This window comes from Entamoeba histolytica, genomic scaffold (genome assembly GCF_000208925.1).
Source record: "Entamoeba histolytica HM-1:IMSS scf_1104750519317 genomic scaffold, whole genome shotgun sequence".
Taxonomy (NCBI): domain Eukaryota; phylum Evosea; order Mastigamoebida; family Endamoebidae; genus Entamoeba; species Entamoeba histolytica.
In genome coordinates, this window is record NW_001915021.1 from 5,209 (window position 1) to 21,374 (window position 16,166).

General features: G+C 24.5%; 8 protein-coding genes across 8 annotated transcripts in view, besides 3 other annotated features; 3 read left to right on the forward strand and 5 right to left on the reverse strand.

Moving 5' to 3' along the window:
• The window catches only part of EHI_201080 (protein kinase domain containing protein), a gene marked incomplete at both ends in the record, with an annotated part of 4,180 nt that extends 2,874 nt beyond the window's left edge, over nucleotides 1-1,306 (reverse strand). The window contains 4 exons of the mRNA XM_644930.2: nucleotides 1-596; nucleotides 655-822; nucleotides 892-1,104; nucleotides 1,147-1,306. The exon at nucleotides 1-596 is cut by the window's left edge and continues 2,874 nt beyond it. Of these exons, the coding sequence (XP_650022.2) occupies nucleotides 1-596; nucleotides 655-822; nucleotides 892-1,104; nucleotides 1,147-1,306 (1,137 nt within the window). The remainder of the gene's footprint in view (nucleotides 597-654; nucleotides 823-891; nucleotides 1,105-1,146) is intronic.
• Nucleotides 1,307-1,818: 512 nt separating this feature from the next.
• On the reverse strand, nucleotides 1,819-3,081 carry EHI_201190 (uncharacterized protein; the record flags this gene model as incomplete). Its single annotated transcript, XM_644931.1, has 1 exon — nucleotides 1,819-3,081. One exon carries the CDS (start codon nucleotides 3,079-3,081, stop codon nucleotides 1,819-1,821), a length of 1,263 nt encoding a protein of 420 aa, XP_650023.1.
• A 691-nt stretch (nucleotides 3,082-3,772) lies between these two features.
• Nucleotides 3,773-4,711, forward strand: EHI_201200 (leukocyte-endothelial cell adhesion molecule 3, putative; the record flags this gene model as incomplete). The annotated part of the gene is made up of 1 exon (XM_644932.1): nucleotides 3,773-4,711. One exon carries the CDS (start codon nucleotides 3,773-3,775, stop codon nucleotides 4,709-4,711), a length of 939 nt encoding a protein of 312 aa, XP_650024.1.
• Nucleotides 4,712-4,811: 100 nt separating this feature from the next.
• Nucleotides 4,812-4,966: a repeat region.
• A 500-nt stretch (nucleotides 4,967-5,466) lies between these two features.
• Nucleotides 5,467-5,713: a repeat region.
• Nucleotides 5,714-6,259: 546 nt separating this feature from the next.
• Nucleotides 6,260-7,339, forward strand: EHI_201210 (Sir2 family transcriptional regulator, putative; the record flags this gene model as incomplete). Its single annotated transcript, XM_644933.2, has 1 exon — nucleotides 6,260-7,339. One exon carries the CDS (start codon nucleotides 6,260-6,262, stop codon nucleotides 7,337-7,339), a length of 1,080 nt encoding a protein of 359 aa, XP_650025.2.
• Nucleotides 7,340-7,352: 13 nt separating this feature from the next.
• On the reverse strand, nucleotides 7,353-8,498 carry EHI_201220 (uncharacterized protein; the record flags this gene model as incomplete). Its single annotated transcript, XM_646914.1, has 1 exon — nucleotides 7,353-8,498. One exon carries the CDS (start codon nucleotides 8,496-8,498, stop codon nucleotides 7,353-7,355), a length of 1,146 nt encoding a protein of 381 aa, XP_652006.1.
• Nucleotides 8,499-10,300: 1,802 nt separating this feature from the next.
• On the forward strand, nucleotides 10,301-11,044 carry EHI_201230 (uncharacterized protein; the record flags this gene model as incomplete). Its single annotated transcript, XM_646913.1, has 1 exon — nucleotides 10,301-11,044. The coding sequence occupies one exon, from the start codon at nucleotides 10,301-10,303 to the stop codon at nucleotides 11,042-11,044; it is 744 nt and encodes a 247-aa protein (XP_652005.1).
• Nucleotides 11,045-11,994: 950 nt separating this feature from the next.
• On the reverse strand, nucleotides 11,995-12,789 carry EHI_201240 (uncharacterized protein; the record flags this gene model as incomplete). Its single annotated transcript, XM_646912.1, has 1 exon — nucleotides 11,995-12,789. The coding sequence occupies one exon, from the start codon at nucleotides 12,787-12,789 to the stop codon at nucleotides 11,995-11,997; it is 795 nt and encodes a 264-aa protein (XP_652004.1).
• A 1,425-nt stretch (nucleotides 12,790-14,214) lies between these two features.
• EHI_201250 (peroxiredoxin) lies at nucleotides 14,215-14,957 on the reverse strand. The gene has a single exon (XM_646911.2). The coding sequence runs from the start codon at nucleotides 14,950-14,952 to the stop codon at nucleotides 14,248-14,250; it is 705 nt and encodes a 234-aa protein (XP_652003.1). The 5' UTR covers nucleotides 14,953-14,957; the 3' UTR covers nucleotides 14,215-14,247.
• A 912-nt stretch (nucleotides 14,958-15,869) lies between these two features.
• Nucleotides 15,870-16,166: part of a repeat region that runs on past the window's edge.

The window sequence follows — 16,166 nt, forward strand, 5'->3', positions numbered from 1 at the left end:
ACAATTACTACATTTAGTACAAGTATGTTGGCTATCAAATGCATATCCTTTTGAGCATCTTTTACATTCATTACTACAATACTCACATTCTGGTAGTTCAGTGCAAGACACACATTCCCCATTCTTTAATAAGTATCCTTCTTTGCATCGTTTGCATGAAGTATGATCATCTTGACACCATGCACATCCTAAAACATCACATTTATCACATTTATTACGATTTAAATAATATCCATCTTTACAACTTTGACATCTATTTTCTTTATAAGTACAAGTTAAACATGCATCTCCTCCATTACACTTTTCACAACCACCATATGGATCAATATATCCATATTGACAGATAGTTTGCCATCCTTTATTATTACACATATCAACTCCTTCTCCTCTTTCAGTAGGACATCCTATACATAATCCTTGTGAAAGTCTGTATCTTGTTGTGCACTCATAACAAACACTTCCAGTAATATCACAAGAAGTACATCCTTTGAGTTTGTTTGAACAAAGAACGCATTTCCCATTCTCCAAATAATATCCATCTTTACATCCAGTACATTCATTAAAAGTGTTGCATGTCGTACATTCATTAGGACATGCTAATCATTAATACTGTGTTATTCTTCATATCATTTACAAATAAAAGACTCAACAAACCAGAGCATAATCCATTAGACAAATATGTTCCAACTTGGCATGAAGAACAACGAATTGTTGTACATGGACTACACCAACTAGAATCTCCATAAACAACAACACCATAATTTCTTTCACAAGTAATGCAAGAATCAGGACCAGAACATAAACTACAACCAATAGGACATTCTACTGATTAATTCTTATCTTTGAAAATTTAATGATTCAAATTTTAATTTTATAAAAGAAGCAACAAACGATAGCACATTCCATTATCTAAATAATATCCTTTAGAACATGATGAACATTGTGTCGGTGATGAACATTCCAAACATGCAGTTGGACACTTTTCACATAGACTTACTTTAGATGAATATTTTCGTAACCAATATCCTAAATTACATTTTGTACAATGATATTCTTCATCACATGCTTCACACCCTCTTTTACATTCTATTACAGTCAATAACCCTCACAAACCAATTAATTTTAATTAATGAAGAAAAAACAAACTATAACAATATGAACAGAAGGCATTATCCCGCCATGAACCATAGCTACATCCTTTGGTACATGCATGACATAACCCCCATAAACAATAAGGACATTCATCATAACATTGACTATATACATGAAGACTGAATAAAACAATCAACCATAATGTGCTTTTCATCCTTCAAAATAATTATTGATTAGAAGATGATTTTACAACCACAAATAACTCTCAAAAACAACAAGATAGGCATCTAATCCTTTTTTTGCTTTTTTTTCTGAAACTTCTTTGTTTCTATAGAAGAATTGTATTGCAAATTATTTTCACTCTTTTTAGACAAAACAAATTTCCCCCAAATAATCCACTTCTTTTTTTATGGTTTTTCAAATAAAAATAACTGTCAATGTTCTTTAATCTTCTTGGATATTTACCTATTTTTAAATGTAAAGAGTCATTACTGCCTGCCTTGACTATTTCCAAAAAGATAAAAGAAAAAAAATGCTAAAGAAGTACTTTGTTTTTTTTGAACAACCAAAACCCAATTTGCTAAGCGAGACAAAAACAAGTTCAAAACAGCAAATCTCCAAAATATTCAGTTGCTTTTTTGTATTAAATACAAATTGATGGAATGAGTTACTTGAGATTATAATAAAAAATTAACTAAAATTGATAATAATAACAAAATAATAGTATTAATGTTTAAATAAAATGAACCTTAGTTGTAATACATTGTTAAGATGAGAAATATTAATGCATTTAATTTCACTTGATGATATGTTACTTTGCTCATTTAAATAGTTAGTGTAAAACACATGTAAGTGAGTTGAATGTAAACCAACTTTGAATTGAATTTCAGGAGAAAGAGCATAAAAATAATTCATTAAAATGCCAAAAGATGGTGAAATAAAATCATTAATTTCAAATGAAAATAATGAAGGAAAAGGAGAGTTAATCCAATCAATATCGTTTGTGTTTAATTGATGATTAAGTGTACCTTGAATGATTTTAATTTGAGTTGAAGGTTGTAGTGTTAGTCTTGTATGTTTCATGAATGAACGAAATAAATGAAAGAAAACAAGACCTCCTTTAATTTTCTCTGGAGTTATTTTCTTGATGGCATCAGTATATCGTTTAATAAAATTCAAGACCCCAACACTTGACTTAGAAGCATTAGCAATTGAAGATAACAGTGTCATTAAAGAAAACCATTGAGACAAGTACATTTTATAGAGTTTATTTTGTGAACAATGATTGACTGACTCTAATAACTCTTTTGATAATGCTAAAGCAACTAACTCACTACGAGCAAGACTACCCACTCTTGATTTGATCTTAGATAATGATACAAGCAGTCTAATGTCATTATTATCACCAATCTTACTTATTTCCTGCTCCAGCTCTTCATCTTTACATTGAATTAAGTCTACTTCAGTATGAAGAGAATTAGAATGAAGTAACAATGGTTTATATATTAAATCATCAAGAAAATCACCACAAATAATAGTAGAAGAGTCTAATGTTTTTATTGGGAAAATGATATGAAGATAATATTGAAGAAGTAATTCTGGAGAGAGAACAACATCATCAATATCACTTACCAATTGTTTTCCAAATATATTATTTAATGAAATAATAATAATAGTTAATGGCAAAGATAATTGTAGTATTATTTTAACAAAACACGTTCTAACTCTTCTTCCATAAAATGAAGGAGTTTCATAATGTTCTGAATGAATAAATTTAAATGGTGAAGAGACTGATATTTCATTAGTGGAATAAATGTTGTCAAAAGGAAATGAAGAAGGTTTACCATGAATATAAATGTTTATTTTCTTCTTTGATTTATCCTCAATGAATTTATTTGATGTTCTCATGTCATATAAACAAATTTCATATTCATTTGTTTGTGATAGTTGTTGTAATTGTACATTTTTGACAGTTCTAAAGAAATTCATTTTATCTTTAATCTTTTTTTAAGTTCTGTTTTTTATTAAAAATACAGTTTTAATACAATGAAAATAAATTATGATGATACTCTCTCATTCCTTTATCACAAAGAATATTTGTTTTGTATTGATATTAATACCAAATATAAATAAAAATGTTTTTATGAAAAAGTGTATTTGCTATGAAAGGTAATGAAGTTGTTTAGTACAATTATTAAAAGAAAGAACTTTGAACCTTCTTTCAAAAAGGAAAACATATTTATTTCATTTTAAATTGTTAAGATTTAATCATCAATCAACATCAATAGTAAATAAATTTTGATTAGTTGATGTTAAATTAAGGAAATAATTGAGAAAACACTATTTTTAGGATTTATTATTAAAATAAAAAAACTATAAAAATATAATAAATAAAATGTAATCACTCATAATTTTAAATAATAATAAAAAAGAATATGTAAATGGATAAAAAGAAAAATAAAATTGGGATCCACTTCGGTGGAAATCCCATAAAATTGGAACAATACAGAGAAGATTAGCATGGCCCCTGCGCAAGGATGACACGCTCATACGAGAAGTTAAAAAGTTTTTTTTTGCTATTTTAATAATTTATGTTATTTAAAAAGAAATAAAAATGTTATTCAAAGAAATTGAATTGAAAAAAAACTAAAATCTTGAAAAGATAAAACTAAGAAAGTCAATGTTTAGTTGGTTTTTCCGTAAAAGTACTCCAGTTGAATTAAGAACGGCATTTGTAGATGACCATACTTGGGTTGCAGAATTGAACTCAGGTGATCAACTTCAAACCATTAAAGAATTGTTTGCGTCTACGTTTGATTCAGATAATTTTGTTGTTATTGATGAAGAAAAGTCAGTTACTGCTGTTTTGAGTGGAGATGAAAGATATCAATGCACATTAACATTTGGATACAATGGAGATAACAGAAGAATTGCAGTAATTTCATACATTGATTCAGAAGACGAAGATATTGTTAAACCAACCATTAATGCTTTTGCATTAGAAATGGAGAATTATTCATTATTATTTGAACAACCAATTAAAGAACAAAAGCCAATTGAAAATTGTATGGTTCCAATGAAAGAAGTTATTTATGAAAGAGATGTTATTATTGATGAAGATGGAAATTCAATAAGTGTAATGTTAAGAGAGAATGTTGATCTGAAGAAGATGCTCAGTAAAATAGGAAAATTGGCTAAAGATAAGTATCTTCTTGAAGCCAAAACTGATAATGGTAAATTAGAATTTCATGAAAAAGGAAATGAAGCGTTTAGAATTGTTGTCCAAGTTGGTAGAAATAATGATAAACAACGTGTTATGGCATTAACTGCAAGTGAAAAGAGAGTGTATTGGAAAGAATTTACTGAAGCAGTTGTGAGTTTATTAATGAAAGGAAAATGTCTTAGCAGTTATGCGGTTACTGCTACACTAAGAAAGAATTTAAGTAATACTGCTAAATCTATTACTACTACTGAAGACAAACAATCAAAAGAAGAAAAGAAAGAAGAGGATCATATTAGTATTGAAACATCCCCAAAAGAAGAAGCAAAAAATGAACAGAAAGAAGAAGTAAAACAAGAAAAGAAAGAAGAAGTTCAAATTCCCATTGAGCAGAAATAAAATTTCATTTATTTTTTTTGTTTTTCTTTAGAAATTTTAGAAATAAAAAATAATTTGATTAAAATATTTTTCTTCTTTTCTGTATTTACAATTTCATTTACAACTCTAGCAGCATATTAGAAGAATCTTCTAACGTGATAGTTTTGAAATTAACTCTGTAATACCAATATAACATATTGAAGAAATTGAAATAATCACTTCTTAATATTAAGAAAATCAAATTATGGATATATCTATTAATTGACGTTTTTATTTCCTAAGTTATCTACTCTAGTCTTGAATAAATATTGAATTATTTCTATATAAATTCAATTCATTGATAATAAAACATATAACTATATTTCTTGTTTTTGCTTTTTATGGTATTTTTATTCTTTTGAAGGATTTTTGATATTTATTATTACAATTAAAAATATCATTTTCTGTATGTTTATATGAAAAGAGAGAATGACAAAAAAATATTTAATAATTTCAGTTTGTTTCAACTTGGAATATAATAAAAATCTATTTAGCTTGTAAAACTTAAAGTCTTGATTCTAATGATATAACCATTTTGTTTTTTTTTTTACTTTTCATTCTTCTTTTCATTCACTTCTAGTACTATAACAATATAAAAGAAACTAAAATAAAAAAATACTTACAGAATTAATAAAAGAGTTTTAGTGTTTATCATATATCATTGAAAAAAAACATATAATGCATACTATAATCAAATTTACTAAGTAGTAGTTTTTTAAATATTATTCTTCAAATTCAAAAAAAGAAATTAATTATGATTTACTTAATAATTAGTATTTCATCATAGTGAGAAGTGATTGAATCAATTTCTTCAACATGATTTATTTCAATTGAAATAAAGTTTTTTTCAAACATTATCAAATTAAATGAAGAATTATTTAAGTTGTTATTTGATATTTATTTTGAATTGATAAATATTAAAACACCTCATTCTTTATATTATTTATTTTATGTTGAACATATCAACAACATTATATTTATAACCAATTTTAATTATTATCAATATAACCAACTAACAAGTCAAATTTTTTTCTTGACAATACAAATATGTTTGATTCAAGTCTATTTATTTTCAATATATTTGTGTGTTGTTAAATAATACTCCAATCATAATAAATACTTCTTTATCACTCACTCTTAATGAATATTAATAAATAAGAACCAATTCATCTTAAATATGTATTATATCCACCAAAGATAACATCGTAACCAAAGAATAACTAATAGTTCAATACTTTAATTTATTTTAATTTTTGTGTGGTGTTTCTGATGTAGTACATTAAAATCCAATATAACTTTACTTTAACAAAGAAGAAATATAAAATGATAAAGACAATTATAAAATTACAAAAAGTTATAATAAGACTGAATAAAAATGAAATAAATTATTTCATTATTCATGCATCATTCTTTTGTTTTTTATGACAAATATTATTCTCTTTGTTATTATCATATTTTTATGTTTTTGTTATGATCAAAATAAACTAATAAGTTCATTTTAAACATTAAATAGAACTTAAATATATAGAAATGTCAATTGAAGAATGTCAACATCTTCCAAAACAAATTTATGAATTAAAATTAAAAACTTTTTCATTTAAGTGTGAATGTGGTCAATTGACAGAATGTGTTTGTGTAACTTGTAGAAAACCTATGTGTGAAGAATGTCGAGAGAAACATGAACATCCAGTAAGTTGTGGAACGAAAGGGGGATATTGTAAAGAGTGTAAGAGAGAAATTCCAAAAGAAAAAGTTCAAAAATTATATGATACTCTTCCCTTATTTTTACCAAAAAATGCAAAAGGATTTGGATTATTTATGAAATATAGAAAACCATCAAATGTAGTGGTTATGGCAGGTGCTGGAATTTCTACAAGTGCAGGAATTCCTGATTTTAGAACACCAGGAACAGGGTTATATGATAATTTAGAAGCATATAATTTACCATTTCCAACTGCTGTTTTTGACATTAATTATTTTAAGTCAAATCCAAAACCATTTTATACAATTGCATCTGAATTAATGCCAGGTCTTGGAAAATATTTTCCAACACCAACACATTATTTTTTAACTTATTTAAATAAATTAGGATATATTTCAATGCTTTTTACTCAAAATATTGATGGACTTGAAATTCAATCAGGTTTTCCTAATGAAAAATTAGTTATGGCACATGGTAATTATTATTCTGGTCATTGTTTAAAATGTAAAAAATCATTTAAACAAAGTTATTTTATAGATAATGTACGAGATGGAAAAGTATGTTATTGTGATTCTTGTAAAGGATTAGTAAAACCAGATATTGTTTTCTTTGGAGAAGGATTACCTCAACAATTCTTTAATAATTTTGAAAAAGTAGAAGAGTGTGACTTATTAATTGTTTTAGGAACTTCATTACTTGTTCAACCATTTGCCTCTTTAATTGATTTAACAAAAAAGAATACACCAAGAGTATATATTAATATGAAAGACTTTAATTCATTTAATAAAATTAATGACCTTCAAATTATTGGAAAATGTGATGAATCAATATTAGAAATTGCTGAATATATGGGAATAGGTGATGACTTTAAAAAATATCTTGAAGAACAACAATTAAAATTAAATTAAATGAATTTAGTACTTAATAAGTTGTTTTAACTAATTGATTCTTTTGATAATGAAAAATTTTATATAAAATTTTTTCTTGTTGTAATAAAGGAATAAGAATTTCAATAACTCCCTTTCCTCCTTTTGAAAATAAAGGAAGAACTACTCTACGTAATTCACCATTATTACCTAAACTATATCGTTTATGGATTTTTATAATTGATTTACAAATATCTGTATATGAATTACCAAAAACTCCTCCTCCTAATAATGTTAATACAATTGTCGTTCTATGATTCTTAATTGCAACTAAGTAACATGTCTCATATCCACAATCAAGAGCATATGATAATACTTTGGGTTTTCTATTAACTAATTCATAATTCCTATATCCACTACATCCTTGTCCAATATTAATTGCAGCTGCAAATACTTGATCAATTCGATTTCTCATTTGTTTTGGAATAAGTATCATTTCATTTCTTCCATAAATATAAGTAACTTCTACATTTGAATGAAAGACTGAAAGATATTTTTCTTCATCTTTTTCACTTGGTTCTTTTACATCTTTTTCAAGAATTGGATATCCATTAATAACATGATAAATTGAATTTAATTCTCCTAGAATTTCTATTTGTTTTTCTTGACTTTGTTCCCATTCTTTTGGTTTTGTCGTTTTATTATAAAATGGAAAAATAGTTCTTTGTAATGCAGCTGCAGGTGCTCCAAGAGATGCTATTGGTCCTTGAGTCCCATCATAAATATAATTTGTAGTAAAATTAAGTTCGTTAGGTTCTATTGTTTCACTCACACTTTCTACTGCATTAAAATTTGAAGCAACAAGAAATACAGAGTTGTTATATTCTTTCATTGCTTGCATTGTTGCAACATTTACATGATCAATTGATTCATCGTCTTCTCTCAATATAATTTCAAAAGTAATATCTTGAGTAGATTGATGTTGACACTTTCTCAAATCTTTTAGAGGAACCATTTCAAGACAACCACATGAAAATTCTTCTTTTGTTATTTTATTAACAATAACCATTTCAGGAGTACTATAAAGTGATGGTTTTTGGTATATCCAATTTTCTTTATCAACTCTAAATTCTGACTCAGTTTCTCCTGTAATTCGTTTAACCCAATCTTTTCTTCTTACTTCTTCACTTCGTATACTCATTCTTGACTTATTTATTTTAAACTAGAAAATCCTTTATATAATTTCTTTCAATAAGAAAATTATCTTGTAATAAAAATATGAAATACTTAATTTTATTACTTTTATTTCAATGTTATTCTTTTTCATAATATCACTTTAATTAAAAATATATACTAATAAATATAATATATATTCATTTTTATTCATTTTTTTTAGAATAACAAAAACTCTCTTTTTATTTACAAATTATTTTCTGATTCTGGTTTTATTTAAATTGATCTTTTGTTTTTCTTGTGTTACTTTGGTTTCTTCTTTTATGAAGCAGAGAATATGAATTAGATTGCATTAAAGTATTTTTGTTTTATATAATACTTTAAATTCTATAAGTCTTCATGTTTTATTCAAGTTAATAATTTTGAAAATGAATGAAATATTTATTTACTGCTTTTGTTTATTAAATTTATAGACAACAATTAGAAATACATATTACTTTATTTCTCTATTTAATTTTAAATACATTTAATCTGATGAATAGTTTTTGTGTATATCTTTCAAAATCATTATTTCATTGTGTGATGATAATAAATTTTTGTCACTATTGCTAAAGACAATTTTTACATTAAAATGAATCAGTTTAAATGAACTTTTGAGTTGTTATACATTTTGTCATATGTTGTGCAATTTTTGAGATAAAATTTATGAAACAATTTTCTTCAATACAAATCAATTCTATAGTATAAATGTTCAAATTGGATTATCAGAAAAATACATAATTATTGGAGGAAGATAAATTAAATATTTACATAAATATGTACAATGTCAAAATGTAATGATAATTATGCTTGAAATAAAAGAAAATCTTATTAACCATACAAATTTTTAATAAATGAACAATGAACAACTTAGTGATATTTTTTTTTGTAAAATATATGAATGAAATAAATGATGTTATGTATTAAACGAGTAATATACAAAATAGGAAGTTAAGTATGATAACATTCAAATTAAATAGATTGTTACTTGAGTATTTTGTTACTAAAAGAAATGACTTACAAAACACTTAAGAAACTATATGATTGTATCATATCATCACTAATTAATATAATCCAATCTCCGCAAAGAGATAGTCAAATTCAAAACTTATTAACAATACATTAACTCATGTAACTAATGGATAGCAATGATAAAATTAATTTAAAAGATATAATATCATTGAAATGTTAGTATTGTTGGATGATTGAGTTAAAAAGAATAATAAAAACAAACTAACGAAAAATAATAAGACAAATATTTCATAAAATTAAAACAAATCTAAACACAAGTTCACAAAACGAAAGGATAAAGAAAATAATAAAATAAATGATATGTTATACTATCAAAGAAAAAAACTGGTTAATTTCATAAATGACACAAAGGAAGATATTACCTCACTACCCCTATTTTTGTTTTCGTTTGCTTTAGTAGACTTTTCAATTAAATCAAAAAAAGAATTAAAAGTAATAAACTAAAAGAAAATGAAAAAAACAAATGATAAAAATAACTTCAGGGAAAGTTCATATTTTTTTACAAAAAAAATCAAAGCTAAAAATACTTCGAGAAAAAGCAAAATAACGGAGATTTCTAAAAGAGATTAGGAAAAAGAAGAGAGAAAAATAATACAAAACAAGAGGAAAAGCTGTTGATGTCAACTCCTAAAAGAAAAAATTTTAAATTTTCTAAAAATAGATAAAAGAAAAAGTATTTGGAAATCCTTTCTTTTTTGAAAACAAAAAGAGTTAGAAGAACCCTATTTAAATCTCATCTTAAAGAAAAAAAGTAATCAAATGAATACAATAGAACATTGTACTATTCCTGTTTTTAACGAATATGACTCTACACCTATTCCATTAGAAACACCAGAAAATGAAGAATATCATTTAAAATTATGTCTTTGTCCATTATGTAAACATGGAATTGAAGTATTTGGAAGTAAACGACCTGTTTCATGGATATTAATTTGTAGAATTATTATTTATTCATTAATGGAAATTCATAAAGGAGTTTCATATTTTTCATTAAAAGATGATATTCATGGATTTGTTGCAACACATTGGCATATATTTGGACAATTAGATCAATTTAAAACAAGTCCAAATAGATGGAAAAAAGCATTTCTTGATGGACTTAGTCATTCACCATATTTTCAAAGTGGAACATTAACATTAAAAAAACCAAATTTTTGGAAATTAAGAAGACGAGATTGTCCATGGATTAAACAAAAACGATGTAATATTATTGAAGATGAAGATGACCAAGATATTAATCAATCTTTACTTTTACCTCAAACAACAGAAAGTTCTCCTATTCCTGATTTAAATGGAATCCCTACTTCTGATAATACTAAAGATTATTTAAAAATGTCAGTTGAATATGCTAAAGCTCAACTTAATAAATGTCAGTGGGTTTGTCAAAATTTAGAAAATGATTCACAAATTGCGCAAAATATGAAAATGATTACAGAACAACTGAATTATATTCATATGTCATTAAACGTGATTGTTACAAATATCGAAAATTCTCTTCCATAAAACAAAATGAATATCATATTTAAATAGTTTATTTATTCTTCTTCTTTTTGTTCTTATTTTTCTTTTGTTCTAATAATTAATTAAAAAATTATTTATAATCTTTCTTTTCTTTTCATTTTTCTTTCTAATATCTTAGGTTTTTTTTTTCGTTTTGTCTCGTTCATGTGATGACGAAATAGTATTTATTAAAAAAAAACAAAAATATTGTTTTATTTTATTAATTCGTTAATCGTTTTAGTATTAACTATCTTTTTTGTAAATTTAAACTTGTTTAATTTGTTGTTTCTAAACTTCTTAATGTTTGTTTTACTCAATTTCTATTTCAAATAATAACTAGTCTCTTCTCTTAAGAAATAGAGAAACCTCTCAATATTATAATCTTCTTTCTTTTCTTAAAGAAGGATAGACTTGTCCTGTTCAATACTTCATATTTACTTACATATAAATGATGGTTGTTAAATGTAAAAATAAAATGTTATTCATACTAACTGTATTATTTTAAAACAATTCTTTGTTGCGTTTCTTTAATTATTTTTCTTATTCCATTCCATAACAATTTATAAAAAACTAAAGATGAACATATATTCAAATGGTTATTGAATTTAAATAGAACATAACACTACGTCTTAAAAATCACATAAAAAGGAATTTTCTTATACCCTCTAATGAAAAGATAAATTAAAGGAAAATAAAAAGATGAACATTTGAGAGATTAGATTTTTTATATGATTAATTTCAAGAGAAAATTATTTATTTAACATATTTAAGATAGAAACAATACAAAATAAGTCATCAAAATGAATTGCTTTTTATCATCATAAATATATTATTTGACTTAAAAAAAAAAAGGAGAAAATTATGATTAATTCATTTTACTAAGAATTATATGGAATAATAATTATACAACTTTAGATAAAATGAAATTTTTTTATAAAAAATAAAAAATAAAATCAATAAACAAATGAATAATAATGAGGAGAAACTGGAGCAAAAGAAAGATTATAATAAGAGTTTGTAATAAAGTCAATACCTAATGAATTTTGATTTTGAGATGGAGAGATTAATTCGTTAGTGGGTTGATTAAAATTTTTATAAAAAAGATTAGGATTAATAGATAATTGATGAGGAGGGTCAATGCAAGGAGGTAATTTATTTTTTTGATTTAATTGTAATAAATTAATACTAAAAGGATGAAAAGCAGGTAATGTAGAACTTTTTTCTTCTTTTACAAATTGAGAAACAATATATTGGTTCATTTGTTTTCCAATATGACTCATTTGAGTTTGAGTTATAATAGTTTGACCATTTAATGAAATTTCATTAATTTTTTCCATTTGTAATGTTTTTTTAGATGATTTTGTAGAGCGTTTATGAACAGTATATCCATTTTGTTCTGCATATCCAACAAGCCAATTAAATGTTAAAGCTGCTCTATTTAAATCTCTTCTTCTTTTAATTGTTTTAATTTGGTTTGATGACATATCCTTTTTTATTTCAGATGCATATTGTTTATCGCAATATTCATCAATAACACTTCCAAAATCTAACTTTTTTTCATTGAAATAGACATTATTAATAATTAAATATTGAACTGTCTTAATAGCAAATCGTTCAGGTCTTCTAAACTCAAATGAAAATCCAATTGAATTTAATAATGCAAGTAAAACTCCTTGTTGTACTCCTTCAAAACTCTTTGACTCTCTTTTAACTTCATTCATTTCATCTTTGTTGTAAGTTTTAGTCATAACAAAGTATATTATTCTCAAGAGTTTTTGTTCTGTTAGAGTGCTATTGATGGTAGGACTTTCTTTTTTTAGATTTGTGAATAATTCACTTGGTTCATTCAATAAAAATCTTCTTTTATTTCCCTTTTCTTCCTACAAACTTTAATTAATCTAAATTCAGCTTTGTGTTTTTTTTTGTTATATTTTATTATTAATTATTAATAAATTCAGTTAGTTTTCTTAATTATTTCTTTTTCTCTGCTTGTTTCTCACATGCAGATTTTTTCATTTTTTTTTATTATTTCTAATGAATGTTTTGTATAACTTTAATTCATAACAAATTATTAGGTTGATTATTTCTGATTTATTTGATTGTTATGTTTTTTCATAACGTATTGATTTTAATGAAAAAGAAAGTCATGTTATTTATTTAACTTTTGTTTATCCAAAAATACCCCATTTGAAATTGTATTATTTGTTTTTCTTATCGTTTTTTTTTTGGGATAATGTAAATGTCTTTAATGTTTATTGGTTTACAATGAATTAATATAACTTCTCATTGTTAAAATTACGAAAAAGAATGTTATGGTTGAAGAGTTGTTTTTGTTATTCACTGAATTAAACAATTTTAATTTTGAAAAGTCTATTTCTCATTATTCAAAACTCAATGAGAAAGTTAAAGTAAAATGATATTTTATAAAGACATTTTAATATAATAAAAATTGACTAAAACATAATTTGGAATAAATAAAATGATAAAACATGTAAATTTCTTGAATCATTCAAGATTTTAGAGGTTTTTCATTACATTTATAGAAAATTATTGTTTGATTTTTTTATAACATTATTTATTATTATATTATATCTTTCATTCTTAATATTCATTTTTCTTATTTATTCTTTACTGTGGTTTTCATTTGATGTCTGTAAACAGAAATAATAGTTATGCTAATAAAGATGAAATATATTTTTTGATTGAATTGAAAAAATTATCATCACATTTTTTAAATTATTGGAATTGTATTTCATTAACAACCAAATAAGAATATTTATTATTACTATTAATTTCATTTTCTTTTGTAGTTTTGATATTTCATTAATTGAATTAAATCATTTTATTTTTATTTATGTTTATTTTCTTTTATTAACTGTTGTACTAATTTATTTGTTGAATTATTTATTATTTATTATTTGTTTATTATTATTAATTTGATGTGTTTATTATGTTATTTTATTATTTACTTTATCTTTTGTTTAAATTATTAATTGTTATTTCTTCTTATTCATTTCTATTTATTTATAACTCAATGTGTTTAAATTATGTTTTATACAAATATATCATTTTATTTAAATTCATCTGTTGTGTAGTATTTCTTATTCTTCTTTTCTTTATTAAAATCATTATATTTATTCTTTTATTTATTATCATTTTCTTCTTATAAACCATAAAATAATTTGTATTAAATTATCTTGTTTGTTTTAATGTGCTGTTAAATATTTCTTAATTCCATCTGGTGTTGGTTCAATGGTGTCTTTGCCTGGTTTCCAATTGAGTGGACAAACTGCTCCATGTTCATCACTGAATTGAATTGCTTTAACTATTCTGATTGTTTCTTCCGTTGATCTTCCAATTCCATCATCATTCATTTGAATGTATCTTACTTTTCCTTTATCATCAATGATGACATATCCTCTTCTTGCAATTCCTGCTTCGACATTTAACATTCCATATTTGATAGAAATGCATCTCTTAATATCTGATACTAATGGGAATGTCAATTTTCCTACTCCTCCTTTACTTTTATCTGCTTCACACCATGCTTGATGACAATAAACTGAATCTACACTCACTCCAATAACTTCACAATTGATTTCTTTCAATTGTCCTGCAAGTTCACTATATCCAATCATTTCTGTTGGACAAACAAATGTCCAATCCAATGGATAAAACAACAATACAACATATTTTCCTTTATATTCATTAATATCAATCTCTTTGATTGAACCACATGGACAATATGCTGGTGCTTTAAATTCTGGGGCTTCTTTTCCAATTTGTGCTTTTTCAAATGTGTTTATAAATTTCTTAAATGCTTTTATTCTTGGACAACAACATTCTTTCTCTTGACATTCTTTCTCTTGACATTCTTTTTTACAACACTCTTTTTGTTGATTGCAAGACATTTGACTGATTGAATTGATGAGATTGTGGTGATGATGAGATGTTTAAATGACAAATGAACTACCAAAATCATCTTTACTTAACTAAAATAAGAATGTCGTCATCATCACTTCTGCATTATTCTCATTATGGTAATTATTCAACTTTCAAACAACTTATAATGAAAGAACTGGTAAATAGAAAACAAAAATGACGAGATAAAAAGAAGAAAACGGAGATACACACATTCACACATTCTAAATGAATCTAATAAAGAATAAGATGAGGAGAAAGAGAAATGTATTGGCACAAAACATCAATAAGAAATAGAAAAAGTAGTTAATTAATTGGTATTATGTTTTTTATATCATTTTTGGTTCATGAAAAATTAATCACAATCTTTGTGTTTGAAGTTTGTTCATCATTTATTCTTTTATTCGTTTTTATTAACATGTGTTTTTCTTTTCTTCATTCCGTGATTGATTTTGATTTAATCTCTTTCATTTTTCTTCATTTTTATTCTTCATTTCATTTGTTTGTTATTAAAACTCTTCTTTATTTTATTATTTCTTATTTGATTATCACTTCATTATCACTTCATTAACTTCATTATCACTTCATTATTATGAATATTCCATACTTTCTTAACATGTAAATCATTTTCTTTGATAATACAATTTCTTTGATTCAGACAATTCATTACAAACATATTCCCACCATTACCAATTCATTAATATTATCATCTTTACAAATACACATATTCTAATATAACACATGACATTACAACATCCAAATAATCCACACTATCATTTATATAACAATGAACATTACATTTTCTAACCAAGCATGACATCAACATAACAAGAAGATAAAAATGATAAATAAAACAATGATTTTAATGTTTATATTGTGTTTCTAAATTTTCTACTTTCATTTCATAATGATTAACACATTGATTATATTTTACATCATACTGAGAAATGGATGACTCGGTTTTTTTGACATGCTTTAATTCTATTGAAATAAAGTTTTTTTTCAACCATTATCAAATTAAATAGTTCTTTCATTTAAGTTGTTGACTGATTTTTATTTTGAATTTAATGAGTAATAAAATACACATCATTCTTTATACTACTGTTTTAATGCGAGTATGTCTATAACACTATGACTATAGATCATCTCATTTATCACCGACACAGCTTAAAGAAACTTTTTTTAATTGATGATACCAATCTAT

What these genes read in the sequence shown, in the direction of transcription:
- EHI_201250 (XM_646911.2), bottom strand. Translation starts at nt 14,952, where the DNA reads ATGTCTTGCAATCAACAAAAAGAGTGTTGTAAAAAAGAATGTCAAGAG.